Below are 19,877 nucleotides of genomic sequence, written 5' to 3'. Positions count from 1 at the left end.
CCAGCCACATGACAGCTGCAGGGCACTGGAAAGCTCTTCTGCTCTGCTTGGAAGCTGGGCCTGCTCTGGAGGTGTAACAGAGTCATGAAAAAAGGGTTTAGCCTGGTTGGGATTTGGACCTAGCTGACCTGTGCCCCTGCTCTGCCATGGACCCAATGTGACCATGGACAAGTTATTTAGCTTTTCTTTCCCTTCTCCTTCCTCTGTACAAAGGGAACAGAAGCTTTGCCCTGCCTCACAAGGGGCTGCGGAGGGGTTGCTTTTCTTCAAGAGCGGTTAGCACTACAGATGGCTGTTAGGAGACATTGCTTGGACTGTCTACAGCCTGGGCTAGAAGGGCCCTCCCAGACCACTACACTGAGCTCCCACTGCCAAAGATACCGCGTCTGATAGAGCCTGTCACACACAGAGTGGGCTCCAGCTGCTCCTAAAATGTTGTTTATGCGCATCACAGCACTTGGCTAAAAATTAAGTTGGTGTTTATTCTACCAGCACAGCTAGCGGTTCTTAAGCCTTACTTTAAAAGGTGAGACAGGTCTGTACAGCAACTTGTCACCTCGGAGCCTCACTGACCATGCCCCCATCTACCTTGCTATCAGACGAAATCCTTGAATTCCACCAGGTTATGAAATAGGCAGAGCATTAAAGATGACAGCAGACTACGGGCTATTGCTGTGTCCTACAGAGGACTATACGCTGCATAGGTGGGTGCCAGTTTAAATACTTTGTTCATTTCTTATTTGCCTTGCTGTCTCCAGTTTACCTGAAGCTTCTTTGTGGTTCATCAGGAGTGCTTACACATTCAGTGTACGGAGCATCTGCGGCCCATCTTCCTCTTGCACTGACACATCTACTGTGTGTAACATCTGGGACACATCTTCCCTGCTGTGTGGCTGTATCTACCGTATGGAACATCTGGGACCCATTGTCCATCTTCTCTATTGAGTCGTCACTGGGGAAATGCAGCATGCCCTGGATACTTATGTGTATAAGTGAGTGAGTTAAGGTTCATGAGTCTCCATAATAAAGGTCAATGGAAAACACATTGGAACTTACTATATGAGTCATATGCGAGAGCGTGTGTGTGTGCAGATTGTGGATGTGAGCTGTGATTATTATTATTTTTTTGTGTGTGTGCACAATGTTCTAGACACTGGGAGGGCAGTTGAGGTAGCATTCACCTTTTTCTGAAAGCTGTTACAGTCCGAGATAGGAACTGACAGGGCATATGAGAGGGATATAAAGACAGAACTAATTTTCTGTGTGTGTCAGAGTCTCTTCTGAGGGATATTTGCTTGTTGAAAGGTGGGTACTGCTGTCATTGCTCTGTGAGCAGAGAAAGGCAGGAGCAATACGGACGAGGAAGGGACTACTACTTTTAGCCTGGTGTAACTGATCTCTTGCATATTTATCCAGATGGATCTCCTGGTTGCCACACTAGATTGCTAGCAGTCATGCATATAGAAATGTTTGGACATGACTACCATTGATAGACATAGCAAGATATAACCTCTGCCAAGCCACGAGAGAAGTACAGCTCAAGCCACCCAAGCTGTAGTGTGACCTCTTCGCTTGGGAGCACAGCGGGTGAATCCCCAGGGTGCTGGCACATGACAGGGGTGTCACTCATCGCTGCCCCCTTCCAAGAAACGCCAACCACAAACTCAATGAGTGAGAAAATTAGAAAGTGGAGTCTCAAGAGAAGATCTGACTCAGAGGATTGCGAGGAAAATTAAAAGATGACCATGATGGCCCAACTCAAGATCATTGGGAGCTGAATAGCTTGCTCTCAATATATTTCTGGAAAGAATCTCAAATGCTGTAAAGAGATGAAACTGCTGCTTTTTACACACTACATACACAGGTACCCAACAAGCTCATGGGGAGAGTTTCTACATCTGCTGATGCTATTCTTGGGACCGGGTAGCAATTTATGCAGACACCTTATTTTTCTGTATCATTTGCCAGTTCTATCACACAATAAAAAACACAGGAGTTACTGACGTTTGAAAAAATTTTAGCTGTTAGCCTGATCAACACTCTACATTCTTTTCTTCCTGGGAGGTGAGTGCAGGGACACTTCACATGGACACTCATACACACAGGGATTTTGGACATTTCCTTTACAAGAACTTCATAACATCTCATTGCTCAAAACCAGGGCTTAAAGGAAAAGGGACAAGTGGAGGTGGGGATTTATTGCATTACCGCTAAAGAGGGGTGTTCCTTGAGGATGATAGGTTCAACAGCTCGTGTGTGGTCTCTAAATCTTTCTCTCAAAAAAAGTTACTCAGGTCATTGTAGCAGGATAACCATGTTGTGTTTCATACTCTTTTTACTTCTAAGCGGAAAAGGCTCTAATCTGACCAGCTGAGCTCCTCTCACTAACAAGAGGAAAGCACATCTGTGTTGTACCCAACACCTGTGTCAGAAGCCTTTCTAATTTCTGATTTGCTTCCAAAACTATGGTTACAAATTCAAATCCCTCCAGCCCTGGAGTGAAGAAAATTTCCCCTCTGGTTAACGGGTAAGCTGCTCCTTGCATTCGTATTGCTGGGCAAGATGATATGCTCTGACAGCTTTCTCTGGGGGCGCCACAAAGGTGTTCTGGGTCATGTACACAGGGTCATGGGGGATGAGAGATGCTCAGCTCTGGTTTGGTACCCATGCTCTGATTGTGTGTTACCTTGGGAATTTGTTTTAGCCAGCTGAAAAGGTGTGTGCAGGGGTGGGGAGAGGAGCTTTTTTTTTTTTTTTCTTTCCAGGAGTAGGAAAAACACATCTCACCCAATGTTACTCATGTAAAAGCCGAAACCAGTTATAGGGTCTCTCTGTAGCCAATAGAGAAAACTTGATTCCTCCAGAGAGTGATTCACCCACCAGACAGGGCTCTGAGATAACAGGGATGATTCACCCTCTGGAGATGCTGATCATTTTCCACTGATGACTAGCTGAGATGACTAATATCAAGATGGCTAAAGTCAGAGGAGACAAATCCACCTGATGAGCCTGAGGGAGATGTGGGCACAGCAGAGGCTTACCTGAAGGGAAAGATGGTTGCATAGCAAAGCTATAGAAGGTGACTCAGAAGAATTTGATTTCTTTCCTGGCAGTGCTCAGGATCTCCCACCATGAGGGAAGGATCCAGCACTCTAGTCATAGCACCAGCATGAAGACATCAACCTCCTGTTCCCAGCTACCTGGCTTCCCAGCTGCAGACCTGACCCGGGCTGCTCTATTGGAATGCCAAATTCCAGCACGGCTGATCACACTGCTGTTCTTTGGTGGCTGGAAAAGGGAGGCAGTGAAGCTGCTTGTTGGGTCCTACCAAGAACACAGTGATCAAGCCACAGTTTTGGTCCCTATAAAAGAAGGTGATGCACTTTCTGCCAAGTGGGTTTGCCAATGGCTTTTGAAAATGTAGCATTGCTCATTTCTGCAGTAAAAATGCTAGCACTCATGAAAGGTTCTGGGGGACACTCCAAGAACAACTTGTCTTGGGGAGACAAGCTGAGCAGCAGAGAAAACTGCTGGAATAAGAAATAAGGTCCAGACAAGCACTTTGTTCCTAGTCTGGGATACTCCTGAACCCAGGCCAGGGATTTGGATCAGGCCAGTGTAAGCAGAGGAACAACTCCAAAATCTGAATCTTGAGCTGGATTTCTATTTTAACACAGCTTTTTGTCCTCAAACCTGATATAATATTGCCAAGCTATTGATGGCAGTCCTGGTGACACTCATAGTTCTGCAGTGGCAGCTGAGACAGATCACGCAGTGGGTGAAGGGGAGAAAAGAGAGAGTGAGCAGCAGGTTAGATGACAGCCTGAGGTACATGGAACCAGAAAAATCATGTCTGCTCAAAGCCCATGCTAAAAAACAGTGACTCATCTGAATTTAGCTTATCATTCCTGAGCCAAATTATGAGATGTGTTTATAAAGGAGGAGAATCCCAGTCTCCTCCATGGACATCAGCCCACCTGAAACCAGAAAAAGGACACAGACCTGTAACACTTCCTTGCTATCTAGGTGCTGGCTCAGCTACACAAGCCACCTTGCCTTTTTCAGGTGAACTGTGCACGCTGCACTGGGAAGAAAGTTCATGGCATGTAGAGCCTTCATAAGCCAGTGAGAATACTAAGAGTAGCCAAATTTCAGCAAGGACTCAGCACACCATAGCACATCAGTGCATGAGAATAACTTGTGGTACATCCAGATGTGTAATATGCTTGAGTGCTGTGTTCACTTGGAGGTGGCAGATATCTGCTCTTTGGCTTCTTCTTACATTCATTATTCAATATATGAAAATATATTAATTTATTCATTATAGAAATACCATTAAACAGTTAAAATGCCAAAATGAACACTGGATTTCTGAAAAAAAAAGTCTGGGGACAAAACCTCCACTGACTTAGCTGTGTTCCTCTCCAAAACCAGGTGCCGAGAAGAGGTACCTCAGGGCCAAGAGGGATTTCAGAGATGGGGCAAGACGGTTTTGACTAGCCAGTGACCTCTGTAGTGGAAGGAACTTCTTCAGTGTGCTGCCTGCACTGTGATGCTTTTTCTGAGCTCTTTTCTCTGGCACAGGCATGCTTTCTGCTGCAAAGTGGTCAACAACAGGTGAAATCCAAGGACTTGTGCTCTCAATAGAAGCTATCATCAAGACAGTACTTGTGGTTGCTTTGTTTCAGTCTGTCTTGAGATTCCCTGTTAAGAACTACCTCATTGCTCTTCCCTGACCTCTTTTCACTGTACTCCGGAAAGACCCTGTAGCCAGTAAATCATGTCACAGGACTGAGGTGGTCTTACCACAAGATAATTTCTACGCCAACAGATTGTAAGTCACTGCTAAGTTATGTTGACTTTATAGATTTCTCCTTTTTCCATAGCTTTTATCCTCTAAACACCCAGTGGAAACAACACCTTTCTTAAACCTTATTGTATCACACATGATTTATAGAGAAGAATATTGCTGTTAACAGCGAACTGTTAAATCTCAAATAGATCAAAGATGTGAAATGAGGAATGAATTGACTGAGCTCTTCAGGCCATGCTTATTCCAAAGCCTTTTTTTTTTTTTTTATTCCCTCTGTCATAAGAATTTATATGCTTGTGAGAACCTGATCAGGTGGGAAGAGTTTTCCTCCTTTGTCTACATCAAAGTCCACATGTTCGCAAAGTGCTATAAGGGGAGGGACAGGGGATGAAAAGCACTTTATTGCATTTCCTTAAAAACCCAAAACATTTCTGCTAAAGATATCAGGTTGGAAAGCTAATAGGTAGTGAGGACTTAATGAGGTTACTAATTTTGATACACATAATTAGTAGAATACACTGCTGTGAGTGATCCATTCCAAAGCGAGATGTCTGCATCCAGGAGGTGAGTTTCTCCCCTAAAGCATCTATTTCTCTCTCTTGACCAAAGGATGCTGCTAAGATACAAGGAGTTGAGCTCAGCTGGAGCCCCCCACACTGCCGATATTCCCCTGGGAGTTAGATGACTTCACATGTGTTAGTGTCTCTGTGCCAGCTATGTCCAGGTTGCCTGGGGTCTCTGTGAGGTGATTTGCAGCCCCAAGTCTCTGTGGGAGGAGAAAGAAGCTCCCACAGGCCAGAAGATAAATGAACAGGTGCCTTTTTTAGCAGGGAGCAATGTGACTGGATGCTTTATGCCTATGCTGCTCTCTCCCTGCATCAGCAAACCTGCTACAGTCCTAGGGATGCCCGAAGTCAACACCCCTCAGCTGAACCAGGCACACACTAAGCACCTTCCCTAAGTGCTGATCTGCCAGAAGCTCCAGAAAGAGCCAGCTATTCTCATCACTTTCCATGAGTATTTGAAAAAGAAAAATCAAGAGTTTATCTTGATCTCTTAATCCACCAGGTTTCTTTTCTCTTTGCTTTCTGTACCTCTGCAAGCCTGGTAATTATAATTTACAGCACCTGCTCACTTTGAAATACCTTGGACTCCTTTTGCCTGGCAGAGGAACAGACACAGTGCCCATCTGCTTTAGGTAAGTGCTCACAAACCACAAAGTCGTTAATTAGACTGACACACGACTCTTCCAGAATACACATGGTATGTTGTTACTGCACCTATAAACCACCGGTAACCAGATACCCTGCCAGGGGATCACAATTGGATCAGAGCATGACGTAAGGTCTTGGCACCCCTTGCAGGGCTCAGAGCATTGCCATCAGGTGTGCGTGTTCTTTCTAATCCTCCCCACTGGGCTTCCCAACATGCTTCCCAGATAAAGCAAGCCTCCTTAACACTCAGTAGGAGGCTCGGTCTCCAAAACTTTGTATTGTCTTATTTTGAAATCCAAATTCCTCTTTGTATTCATCCAGTCATCCCCGCCAAGGTCTCCTTCCTGACAGCTCAGGCTCCAGGCGGTGATGCCTCCACATCCTGTAGCTGACAGGGAGCAGGGCAGGCCTGATTCAGGCCCCACAGGCATGGCTGCAGCTTCAGAGGGCCTGCGGCGAGGGGTGTTTGTGAGGACAGGTGTGTCTGATGGGGGTGGGAGTACTTGGGTGGGTTTGACACTTGCTTCCTCAGACTGGCTGGTATCCATGTGGCAGAGTGAATCACGAACACCTCTGGTCAGGCAATGCTGAGCCTCCGCAGTGGGTGCCTCCTTCTGGAGGAGGAGTGGCCCAGACCACGAGCAGCCCCTGGTGAATGGTGATACACAGTAAGCAAAGCTGGAACAAAGCTCTTGGTTAGCACAGGAGCTGATGGGAAATGGGTGCCTTAGACCTACAAATGCTGTTGTCACAGAGTTGTGTTCAATGGCCTGAAACCTCACCTGATTTACTGGCCTTTGCCAGTTTGTGTTTGTGGGTGGAAGCCCTGTTAGTATATTTGAAATATTACTTGCCCAAACTCAAGCCTGCAACTTCCTTGGGTTAGAAAACATATGGGGGGAAGAAACAGGACATCCCCTTAGAGAGCAACCAACAAGGGAACCTCCTGACCCTCTGATCTAAGGGGCGATGACCCTCCCATTTCACCTAAGCTTGCCCAAATCTAAAGTCATTTTTTGGCATACTGTCTGACCTATGAAGGACTGGAATTTAAGTAACTTAGGCTTTCTGAGAGCCAGGGTGTTGCATGTAGGCTAGTAAAAATGAGTGCTGTTCTTCCTGGCCCTCCCATTGTTGGCTCCTGCATCCCGATGTGTGTTTTCTGGGTGACACCACATCTGCCATGGAAAGCTCAAGTTGGCGGTTTTGAGAAGGCTCCTTGTGTGAGATTCTCAGCCACGTCAGAAGGGTGTTAAGTCAGAAGGCACACAGCCACTTGGGCCCCAAGATGGCTTTGCATCAGAACCAACCTCTCCCTGTCCCGTGGTGGCTAAAATGGCTCTCTGTCTCGCCTGTTCAGCTACCTCATCCCTTGAATTTCCTTGTAAGTCCCACTGATAGAGCTAATCTCAAAACAATTGTTCTCCGCTTCCACTTAGTTTGGCTGCTTCTGCTGTAGGCCTGAGAAAAGACTTTTCATATTCAGAAGACTGTCTGTCTTTCTTTTCCTATGTCAGCTTGTCCATAAGAGATACAGACTTTCCCTTCAAATCCTGCCTGAATTCCAGAATGGCGAACATGGACATCAAATGCAAATATCTGAAAGAGCAAGAAAATAACCAGCACACAATCCCTTTCTGTCTTGTACAGCTGTCTGCTCCACCTCGCTCCTGTTGGCTCCCATTTTCACCTCCCTTTTCTGCTGCCCTGTTTAGAATGTGTTGCCAACTTGCAAGACAGATAGTTAATATTCCGTGAAGTGCCATGCTAGTCCAGTAACTCATGAACTGTCATGATGTGGCATAAAGCCACTTCCCCTTCTGAATGGAAAAAAATAGTCTCTGGGCAACACGAATACACTGGGTCTCAGATAACCTGACCAGTAATGCTCGGAAACCATGCTGTGGTGACCTATGGGTGTTCCAGGCTGGCTATTTTTTTGGCAATGAATACACAAGAGTCTCATAAACTTGTGGAAAATGACTCAGATATTAGAAAAAGAAGAAAAAAATCTCTCTAACACAGACCTGTGCTGGAGGTTCTTGGCCTGAGGCTAGTTACTGTATTTGGAGAAATCATGGCAGCACCACTGATATTCAAGCAGAGCATCTTAGCTCTATCTTAAGACACGTTGATTGTGCACACTGAGACACTCTTGCTTTTCAGATTGGATATAATTTATCTTAATGAAGCATTTCTCTGTTTTAATGGAGTGAGAAGGAAAAGGTGTTAACAGAAGAGCATCTCTAAGTGTTAGCTAGAACGAAAACTGAAGGCCTTTGAAATCACTGGCTTTGTCCTTCAGGGAGCAGCACAGGATGGAGACCCAGCAGGTCATGTTTTCAACTCTGTGAGACACAGTGGTGAAACTTTGGAAGCAAAGGTTGAGCACATCAAGCCGTGGGCTCTGGTGGCACTGGTTGTCATCCACTCTTCACAGGCATTGGAGAGACAAGCTGAGGGGTGAAAAGGCCATTCTGGGGCAGCCCCACTGCCATGACAACTTCCATATCACGCTTAGCTTGAAAGAGAAATCACCTGGAAAACTATCTAATCTCCAAAACACTTGAGTGAGTGTTCTTGACCGTGACACCAGTGGTGATGTCAATACATTTTAATAACAGCCACAGACATATGTCCATCTCGTTGCAGCAACAAATGTTCTGAATCTCTCCTGGCAGAAAGAACGTTCAGATCCTGAACAGTCAACGCTCCTGTTGCAAATTAGTATTTAAATTAGTATGTACAGAAATGTCTTACTCAATGCTGGGTCCACACAAACTGTGCCCAGTCTTGAACCACCTGGTATAAGAATAATGAGGAGGAACCAGACAGGTCCATTGGAGGGCAGGCAACTGAGTCAGGGTCCCAGAGCACTTGCTTCACAAGGAAAGGTGGAAGGAGCTGGGTTAGTTTCATCTAGCAAAGAGGAGGCTATGAGGAGATCTGCTGACCTACAACTAAAGATGATGGAGCCAAGCTCTTCTAGCTAGTTCCAAGTGAGAAAACAAAGAGTAATGGCCACAAATTGCACTCATGGAGCTTTACACTGGAATTGAGGAAAAGCTTCTTCCCTAGGAGGTGCAACCTCAGCCCTGGTCACTGGTGAGGGATAAATTTTGGTGGGTAAATCAGCTGGGAGTGGGTTGATATTCTATGGTTCTATGATTCTAGTATTTATGATTACCCTTCTCCAAGCAGGAGGCTGGATTTGAGGCCTCCAGAAACTCCTTCCAGCCAAATTTGTATGACAGAAGGACACAGTAAGAATAGGGCTGAAGTTAAGGATTAGGGTTGAGGTTAATTTTTCTGTGGTTCAGTGTGAAAACCTAATTCAGAAAGCTCTTACAGCTTTGGCAGTACTGTTTACTCCAACTGGACAATTACCAAACAGACCTGCCCTAATTCAGTGCCACTACCAGGATCTGATTGCAATTGTGTTTATACCCAGGAAAACTGCATGCATTTCAGTGACGTGGGATTTTTAGTGAATACATTAGCACAAACCTGCTGTAGATATAGTTACTTTAAATGAAAAGCATCACCACAGCTTCAGCTTCTTCCCATGGGTGAATCACTAAAAGTGTTTTAAAGCATTTTCTACTCGGGCATAAATACCCTTTGTCTGGGTAAAATGGTACAACTCACATGTTGACAGACCTAAGTCTCCTCTGTGCTACCCATCAGGTCCCTTCCCACTGTGGTCCACAGCGGTGAGGAGGAGCCCCTTCTGGGTGGATATTTTCCAGTGTTCCTTGAAATGTGCATTGGCTCTGGTGGCCTTTTCGTCGCTGCATACACATGGGGAGCTGTAATTTCAACATCCTTTACCAAAACAGTGTTCCTTCCATGAAAACCGCCCTTCCCTCCCTTCTATGCTAAGTGACAGTAATCTTTGCTTTAATTGGAAAAGAAAAGGAAGAAGGGACAGAACATCCCTGACAAAGGAACTAATGACTCAAATGCTGGGAAGTCCGGGCCCCCAAGGGACTATGCAGCTTGCAGCATTGATTCTTAATGACTTACAGAGATTGGAGGTTTGGAAGATCTCTCAGTGCCTCTGCAGGGATGCGACTCAGCTGATTGTTCTGCAACATCCTATAATTAGAAAAAAGAAAACTTTGTTAAAAAAAAAAAAGTAGCCTGACACAAAATGGAAGAGGTTGCTGCTTGTTTCTGAAGCTGCGAAGCTGCCCTGGACCCTTGGCCACCCTGGGCTCTTAGGCAAGCTTGCAGGCTGCAGGGTGGCAAGCCACAGTCCAGGCTGCCCCTGGATCCCACGGATCCCGGGGTGAATCTGGTGCCGCTGGGGGATCCACTGGGTGGATGTGAGGTAAAGGGACCCCTCCAGAACACGTGTTGCTGGTGAAGGGATGTAGGTGCACTGCCAGGTGGGCTTCAGGAACTGTGCACTCTTTGATTGCTGGAACAGCACCGAAGAAGGATCTGTGCTGTTAGTCCAGAGTAATACCAGTGCCTTCAGCTGAGCTGTCTCATATTTATACTTGTGTAAGTCATCCTTCTCCCAGTGTAAGTGGTGATTACCTCTGCAGAGTCTATGGAAACTAGCCTGTGGGTAGGTTTCTTATTCAACTTTTGAGGCAGCTGCAACACAATGGTTGAGGAGCCACTTCATAACAGTTTGCTAAGGGGCTTTGCAGCATTTGCACAACTTGCAGCAGGAACTGGGGCTGTAGTGGAAAATAAAACAAGCCAGGGACTTCAGAGAGTAATCTCTGAAGAGATCTGTTGGGCTGAACAAGGAGGACCCAGGATGGGCTTCAGGAGTGATAGTGAGCATAGGACGTGGAGAAAGGCCATGGATGCTGGAATGACTGCGCAGCTTATAGAGGAGCAGGAGAGACTTGATGACAGCCCTCCTGCCCCAGAGGCAGGTGTCCGAGTGGCTCTAGCTGCAGGTGAGGTCAGAATCAGATCCTGGGGTATTTCTGATTTGGTCAGCCATGGGCCTCCTGGAGCACCACGCATGAATTTACTGGTTTTGTCATCATTGTATCTCTGTAAAGGGCTAGGTTTTTGACTCTGGACCAGCCTCCATCCTGAACTTACGCGCTCCCACCAGAGCTGCGACATCATGGGCACATACCCCTCCGGATAAGAGAGAGAGACACATCCCAGCATGGTAGCTGGGCAGGGGAAAGTGCCTAAAGAAAGGAATGTTTTACATAGCTGAGGTTTCTATTTCCAAAACCTTCAAGGAATGGTTGAAGATGACATGAAAACAGAATTAGTGCTTAGGGGCCTGTAATTACTACCAGTGTCAAAGGGACAGAGCATGGCCTTAATAGTGAAGGGCAGCCCAAAGAGTTTTGTTGCAAGCAAGGAATTTTCTCATTGTTGAGAGTGGTAGCTTTACTGCAGAAGATTAAGACATCTGTCATGAAAGGCAAGTAGGAAAAAGACAGTTATAGAGACAATCTTTTAAAAAGGGAAGCTGTAGAGAGCTACAAGCCACACAGTTCCTCTTCCATTTCTGGAGGAAAATAGGGACTTAATATCAAGTTATTAGTATGCACATAGGAGATAAAACAGGGAAACAAGCAAAAGTCAGTATTGGCTAATCAAAAATTTGTTGTGACAAAACATTCTAGGGTATAGGAATGGAGAAGAAGGTATAGAGCTCATTTACCATGATGTTAGCTTAATTTTAATAAGACATTAAATGCTGGCATGCAGTGACGTTTTTATGAGCAGAGGGGACAAGTTCAATGCAGTACAAAAAAGCAGCAGAGGGGCCACACTCAAAATGAGGTTGCCTCTCAAATGAAAGACACATTTAAGGGCTTGCAGGATCTATCCTGGAGCTGGCATTGAAGTGTTATTGCAAAGGACCCAAAAAACAGCTGGGAGGGGATAGATCATCAGCTCTGGTTCTCCTTCCACGCTTGTGACAGGGGTCTGTAAGCCCTGTGATGGATGCCACGGGTGCTCTGTGCAGCCCAGTGGGATGGGGATGCTCATCCGAGCTGACAGCTCTCACACAAGGACCAACACAACTTCTTGGGCTCCTGATCTTGCATACAGGTTTGTTTGCACAATTGAGTTGTGCTGGGGGGATAGGACACCGGGTCCTGAAGTCTGGTAATGAAGGAGAACAATTCAGATCTGTTAAACATCAAAATAATGCACAGCTGAAGACTCTTGATACAGAGTGGGGTTTTAGGAGTCTCGGTGGGAGTTTTTGTGGGGCACACATTGGATCTTTATGAAATCTGAGCTCAGCGTTTAGAGATGATCAGCAGAAATGTATGCTGTCTAAATTAAAGCAAAACCAATTGTCATACTATTGCTGTTTCCTTTATGCCTCACCTCTGTTACAAGGCCCTTCTCCAACCAGAAACCCAGACTGAGAAGCTCTCCAGACAGATATTAGCATGGGCTGGTTCCCATACCACACCATTTCGGTGCAGACAAGCAATGTTCAAGCAAGTGCATCACAGACCTCTGAAACCACTGGACTGCTGGACAGTGCTTGTTTCCACAACCGCAAGGCAGCTACGGAAGTTTTTGGATGCCTGGGCTGGAGCAAGCAGCAGTGCCTCACAGGGCACATCATTACCTCCAATAACTCATCATCAAAACTTGGTTCAGAGAGGCCAAAAACAGAAAATAGCTCCAGACAGGATTAGACAAGTTCCTCGGGGACAGGGCCACTCTGGTTTAGTTCTTCATTCAGCCTCAAGCTCAGGAAAGCCTTAATTCTGCTCACTGGGATCTCAGGTTTGAGCAGGGAAAGCCATGCTGCATCTACCTCTGACTTCACTGGATGGCCCAGGATGGCCTTCCTTACAGTCTGGCTTTAAGGACAACCCCTGTCAGGCCTGGGGTCACTGCAGTCAATCTTCCTATTGCCATATTAAGTCATTTTTGCATTCTTTTTTTTTTTTTTTTCTTCTCCTTCTTCTTTCTTTTTATAAAAGGCCCTTTCAACATAGCCAGAAAGAGGCTGGGCTGGCTCCCAGGTACAGCAGAGGGACAACAGCAAAGGAGGGGACCCCCGAGGAATATTTTTGCTGTTGTCCTTCTGCTGTACCTGGGAGCCAGCCCAGCCTCTTTCTTGCACATCTACAGTCCTGCCGCTGCCCATGGCTGGAGACAACACCATTTTGGCTGAGGGGAGCTTGCTGTGAACGTGGGACCTGTGAACAACTCCCCACTGCTGTGGCCTCCTGAGGCCCAGGCACTGGGGTGTGCAGCGTGACCAACCAACAAACCCAGTGTGCAGCTCAGGCAGACGCATTTAGAGACATTGCCATGAGGGCCGAGCTGTGGCAAGGGCCAGGGGAGATGTGTCCTCCTGTACATGTGTGCAGAGCGGGGCCCAGGCACTGCTACAAAAGAAGGATGGCGAAAGGGTTCAGAGGACACCAGGGCACACAGAGAGATGACACAGGGTTCCTCTCTGGCTAAATTTCCAATTTTGGGTTACTGGTCCTGCAAATCATGGAGGAGGAAAATGCTGTGGCTTGCTGAGGAGAGCACCCACAGCACGAGTCCTGTGCTCCAGGTGAGCTCCAAGGATGGCTGATACATTCTGCAGTAAAGGATCACTGCGTGATGTATGTGAACAATGCTGAGAAGAGAGAAGAGCTCTGCAAACCAGTCAACTCCTGACTTCATGTCCCTAAATGCTTCAGGCGTGCCAGGGTGTGTGCATGGCAGATGGTGCTGGGGACCCACTGGGGACGCACTGTTGCCTGGGGTTGGCTTTGTTCAGGTGACCGTAGTGGAGCCTGCAGACACTGGCAGCCACAGACACGCAACCTGCCATCCACAGCAGGTCAGTCTGCCTGGGGTCAGCTTAAATCACAACGCTCCAGGGTGTCATGTTTTATTTTCAGAAGTAGAAGGTTTATGTGTTGGCAGAGACCACACCTGAACAACCAGAAAAAAATCCTAGGATCAGATCCCATCACACCAGGATCCTTGCACAAGAGAGTCTCAGCAGACTTACAGCCCCCAGAGGTACAGGCCTGTGCATGATGAAATGTCCCCATCTTGGGAGGCTGAAGTGACTCAGCCAGCACAAAGGGCTGTTATTGCTTGAGGCAACTGTGCCTGGAGCTCGTATTAAAGACATTCCAACCTCTGCACGTTCCTCTTCCCTCCCCATGGGAGCGTCTCTCTCGGATGTGCCACACCATTCCCTTTGTCTCAAAGACATTTCTGTTCTGCACGGACTCAGGGTTGTCAAAGAGGCAGGGCCCGTCTGGGGATTCCTGACGTGTGCCGGGCCACCTGCAGACCTGCCATCCTGGGAGCAACATGGCCTTTTTGGTGGTGTTTTTGACGTGTGTTCACCAGCCAGGTTGGTTGGTGCCTGTCCTATACCACCTGAGAGGCCGCGATGGCAGCTCAGGGTGGGATGTGGCCAGTGTGAGTGGCCACTGGGTGGCTCATGCAGAACAAAGCCACTCTCGGGCCTACACCTTAGAATCCTAGAATCACAGAATATCCCGAGTTGGAAGGGACCCACAAGGATCATCAAGTCCAACTCCTGGCACCACACAGGTCTACCCAAAAATTCAGACCAAGTGACTAAGTGCACAGTCCAAATGCTTCTTAAACTCCAACAGGCTTGGTGCTGTGATTATGTCCCTGGGGAGCCTGTTCCAGTGCGCGACAACCCTCTTAGTGAAGAACCTCTTCCTGATGTCCAGCCTGAACCTCCCCTGCCTCAGCTTGACACCATTCCCTCGGGTCCTATCACTGGTGACTAAAGAGAATAGATCAGCGCCTGCCCCTCCACTCCCCCTCGTGAGGAAGCTGTAGGCAGCGATGAGGTCTCCCCTCAGCCTCCTCTTTTCCAGCCTGAATAGGCCAGTGACCTCAGCCGCTCCTCGTACGTCTTCCCCTCTAGGCCCTTCACCATCTTTGTAGCCCTCCTCTGGACACTCTCCAACAGTTTCATGTCCTTTTTGTACTGTGGTGCCCAGAACTGCACGCCTTGATGGAGACGAGCCATGGGCAGCACCAGGGCGGTGTGTGGCGGGGAGCGGCTGCGGGCAGGCACAAGACAGCGCTCACACCAGTGTCTGTGCGGACATGCTGTGGGCAGTGCTGGGTCTGCACACTCACTCAGGCTGGTTGAAGCTTGTCGAGGAATGGAGCATGGGGTGGGACATCCCCAGCTGCCTGCTGGGCTGCCAGGTCTGCAGCCAAGAGGATGCATCCAGGCATTCTGCCCTCTGCATTTCGGGATGAGGCAGGCTCAGGTTGTGGTTGTGCTTGGAGTCTTTCCCTGCCGAGTTTGGTGTGGGATCCCTTCTTGGCTAGTAAGTACTGCTGTTGCTGCAGCATGTTCAGCCAGGAAAATAAGAGGCCTGGCAATCCTGGCAGAGCATTTGATGAGGGATGCGTGTACGAAGGTGGGATCCGGTGCAAAGCCATGGCAGCACAAGATGGGGCCACACATCAGGTTAGGATGGAGCTCCAGCCAAGGCACATGGAGATGAGGGGCAACCAGGTGGCTCACGAGGAGTTCTAGAAAGACAGGGCAATTTTCATTTTTCCAGAACTTCCGATTAAGCAACATATTCGGCTGCCCTGGAAAGCTCCAAGGTTGGGAGAGCACAGACTAAGGAGCTAGTTTTGGACAGAAAGACCTTGGCAAAGGACACAAACAGCCAATGGAGCTGATTTCTACTGATGCTGACACTGAAGCATGGATCCTGGAGCACTGGCCTTCATGGGGAGGGTGGGGGTTGGCCGTGCTGCCAAGCAGAGCCCCTGGGAGAGGTGCACTTATAAAGTCTCTTTGTAAACCGATTCATTCAGTAGGGAAGACCGCAGAGCACCAGCTACCACTGCTGAGCACCCATCACTGTCAGTCTGCACTCAGCTGAGGGGAGCCAAGGAGGCCACGTCTCACCTTGCCTTTGGTTCGGGCCCAGAGATCAGCACGTGAAAATCTTGACACGTTCCACTGTGTCACGGTGTTTTGTTGGTAGCGAAGTGCCTGGCTCTTTACTTGCTCTCTTCCAAGTCTCCACACACCTGCTTGCCTGGCTGTACCCCTGTATGGTTTCTGCACAGGCCTATCTTTATGGCCACTTTCCAGGTGGTTTCTGTGCAGTGAAGCAGCCGGAGGAGGCAAAGCCAAGAATCTGGTCCTGCTTCCAGTAGCTCTGGGATTCACTCTGAGGGCAGGGAGAGGACCATCTGCACAGGCAGGTTTGTGGAGGAATTCCCAGGGTGTTTCCCATCCTTTTTTAAACATAAATTAAGTCTCTGGAAAGACCGGGAAAGCACCAGGCCCCTTAACAGCTCAAGATGCATGCAAGAGTTTACTTGTGGGCATGCACATGACTACAACGATCTCTAAGGCCCCAGCCCATTAACATTAATTACCATCCCCAGCTCCCAGCTTGTCTCCTTGAGGGACACCCCTGTCGCCACAGGCCAGAGCTCTGAGTGTGGTGTGAGTCAGCTCCTGAACACCTGCAGGCTTCAGCTGGGCATGGCTGGGGCGGCCATTCCCACCTGCAGCCATGCCTGTTACCTGTCACACCTCAGCCAACCTGTGTCAGAGCATGCACATCCATGGAGGCAACCTGTCCTGAATATCCCTGGTGCCATCGGCTCCGAAGCCTGCTAGTCCTGTCATTCAGGTATGGGGAATATGTATTTCCTTCCTTGTTGCAGCATCTGCTTGTCCTAAAAGGATTACATCTATCCTCATTCACCTTTCCTTGAGGGTAAATAACCTCAGCTGACTTTTTTTTTTTCTCCTTTAGTTCGTCACCAGGCCCCTGATCCTTCTCACTGTATTTTAATAAAAGTGATTAATTTTTCTTCTTCATTACTGGACTTCAGGACCCAGTGTCCTATTTCCCCCAGCACAACTCAACTGTGCAAACAAACCTGTATGCAGGACCAGGAGCCCAAGAAGTTGTGTTGGTCCTTGTGTGAGAGCTGTCAGCTCGGATGAGCATCCCCATCCCACTGGGCTGCACAGAGCACCCGTGGCATCCATCGCAGGGCTTACAGACCCCTGTCACAAGTGTGGAAGGAGAACCAGGGCTGATGATCATGGACCTGGCAGGCCAGAGCTTGTGCAGGAGATGCAGGAGGAGGGCATGGGCAGAGGGTGCCACGTCAAACACCTCCAGCCCTGCTCTGTGCCATGGGGGAGCAGCGCTGTGTGAACGCCCTGCAGGTCTCAGTGCTTGACATTCCCACTGTGCCTGCTGATCGTGACCCTCCTGAGCCTTCTGCCCTGTCTGCTCTCCCACTGCCCCATGTCAGCAGGACAGTGTGGCCTGGGCAAGGCCAACCCAGCACAAAGAGGAGCAGGAGGATCAGTTCTGGCGTGCTGCTCCTCCACCCCACCTCGCCACCCCCAAGCTCAGTGTGCCTCTGACGTCTGGTGAACAGCCTGACAGGGGACTCGGCCTCCCCAAGTCCACTTCTCTCTTCATTTTCCGTAGAACCAGGATGGTTAGGTACAAATTCAATGTCTTGGCTGTATCAAACGTGAAGAGACAAGGACGTTCTTCCCTGTTCCTCTCTTTTAATACTTCACATCCTGGCATTTCTCTGATCTTTCCTGCCTCATGGGCTTTTCAGATTCCCTCCCCAGATACCTCCTTCAAGATGTGTGGTTTGTTGTTGGAGATTAAAGTGCAGAGAAAAGCACATGACTGCAGGAGTGGTTATACTGGTCCTAAGGGAGCAAGGATCTGATCTGGACGGGGAGCAGCGTGACAAGCAGCTCGTGCCACCACAAAATGCTGTGCTCTGCACAGGACAGGGATGCAGCTGGGGCCAGACTTATGCTCGCCAGCTACTTTACATGACCAGTTCAGAGCACACTTCTGTATCCTCTGGGCTGCTGCGCGAGGCACACCAACTTACAGATCTCTGACACCTGGTTACCCTCCAATATCTGTGCAGTGTCCATGATGACAGTATCTTATAAATCACTGCAGTTCCCAATTAGCCCCAGATTTCTCCTAGAGCCTGCTGGATTGAAGCTGCTCTCATTTTCAAAGTACTGAGTCAGAGGGAGATCTCAGGGAAGCCATCTCTCCAGGGGGACCCTGCTCTCAGGAAACATCGGGCTTGGATGGGAGCTGAGAAGCACAGCAAGGGAAGACAGGGTTGAGAAATGGCTTGGGAAGGGGGAGCAAGGCTTTCTGCTCACTCCCAGGGCATGGGATCAGGGTGAGACAGCACCACAGCCTCTCTCCAGGCTCTGCTCTATTCCCTCCAACAGCCAGACACCTTTTCCTACAGGAGGCGTTGGTATTTTTTTTTCCACTACCAAACGAGTTTGTGGTGCTGCCGTTGTAGGCACCCTACACACACACTCCTGTCCCAAGGAGATCAGAGCAGGTGGCCTTCACCTGCCCTCTTCAGCACACCGTGCCTTTCCTCCCTCTTTGCTCAGCAGAGGAAATCAGTGAGAGTCCTCAACTTTGCCAAGAGCCCTCCTAATGTGAATAAGCTGGATGCTTCTAAGGCCTGTCCTGGCAAACTTTCTAGTCCGGTGGTCACCCTGTGCACTGTGCACAGCCTGGCTGAGAGCAAGGTGTCTTGTCCTGAGGCACGAGGTCTCCAGCTTCAGCTCTGCCTCTGTCTCCAGTGCTTCAGGCCTCTCCTTGCAATAGGGCCGCTCACCGGCCTGCCCCTCCTGGTGTCCGTGAGCCCATCTCAGGCAGTGGCGGACAGAGGCAGCACTCTCCTCTCGTTACTGCAACCTGCAGGGAGCCCTGCTGGCTCCGGATGGGAGGCATCACTCTTATATTCTGCATCAATAGCTAGTTACCTGGGCCTGACACAAATAGAAATTGATCAAAAGCGGCTTTAAAAGCTCCCGAGTTCCTGGAGTAGAAAGTTCCTCTTGTTGAAATTGGGTGGGAGAGCTGCGGTTTTTCCTCAGTTCCTTTGATTTGTTGCCTAATGCAGGGGATGGATAAATCTCTAAGCCCTGAGATTTAGGGCAGGATTCATACTTTACATCTTCAGAAGACGTAGTAAACAGCCCTATACTCTCTAATCCTGGGAGCAGGTTTGTACCTGCTCGCTCTGTATAAACTGGACCGGCTACAACAATTTCACATTGCGGCTGAGTTCAAAACATCCCCTTGGGGATGAAATGTTTATTGCAGGAGATTTTTTAAGATGGTGCCTGAAAGGGAGGAAGAGGGACTCCCAGCTGAATACCCTGCACAGACCCTGTGGGACAGTCTCATGAATGCAAAAAGTTCCAGGAGCAGTGAGACACCCCTGGTCCATAGGACAACACCCTGGGGAGGAACTTGCTGGTAGCCTTTGTCACTCAGAGCTTCCCAGTGGTGTGAGAAGCCCCAGCCCTTCCCCACGGGATGGACAGAAGTGGGTGGCCTCTCTGAGGCCTTCATTTACTGGGGCTGGCAGTTCTGAGACATGGCCTCGATGGCTGCAGTGCTCCTGGACCCAGCTGCACAGGTCCCCCTCTGGGCAGGCTGAGCTTGGGTTGCCCGACTATCCCACTCTTCTGGGGGCAGGTCACTTTGGAGCCACCACATTTGAGGGATAACACATCAGGGGATTTGGTGAGTTTTATCCAAAATGTGACCCTCTGCAGATTGTCCCATGCCATGTTTTCACATGGCGTGGAGGGCTCTGCTCTGGAGGTGGCCTGCTCATAGCAGAAGCAAGGAAGCTGTGCAGGGCGTGCGTGGTGGTCCCTGGGGGGGATGCAGCTCCTCGTTCACCAAGGGGCATGTTAGCCAGTGTGGGTTTAACTGGCACCACAGCACCTCGTGCCTTTGCATCCTGCTCTGGAGGGCTGCAAGTCCCATCGCAAGGCCAGTGCCTGGCACGAGGGTGCTGGGGCAGTGGCG

At 48.8% G+C, this 19,877-nt stretch overlaps 1 protein-coding gene across 2 annotated transcripts in view; it reads right to left on the bottom strand.

Moving 5' to 3' along the window:
- The window catches only part of LGR6 (leucine rich repeat containing G protein-coupled receptor 6), a 138,005-nt gene that overhangs the window by 54,614 nt on the left and 63,514 nt on the right, over positions 1–19,877 (bottom strand). For both annotated transcript variants that reach the window (XM_066982877.1, XM_048071011.2), the window contains exon 4: positions 10,054–10,125. In XM_066982877.1, the coding sequence (XP_066838978.1) occupies positions 10,054–10,125 (72 nt within the window). The remainder of the gene's footprint in view (positions 1–10,053; positions 10,126–19,877) is intronic.

Source organism: Anser cygnoides, chromosome 25, assembly GCF_040182565.1.
Source record: "Anser cygnoides isolate HZ-2024a breed goose chromosome 25, Taihu_goose_T2T_genome, whole genome shotgun sequence".
NCBI lineage: Eukaryota > Metazoa > Chordata > Aves > Anseriformes > Anatidae > Anser > Anser cygnoides.
This window is presented reverse-complemented; position numbering and strand designations above follow the sequence as displayed.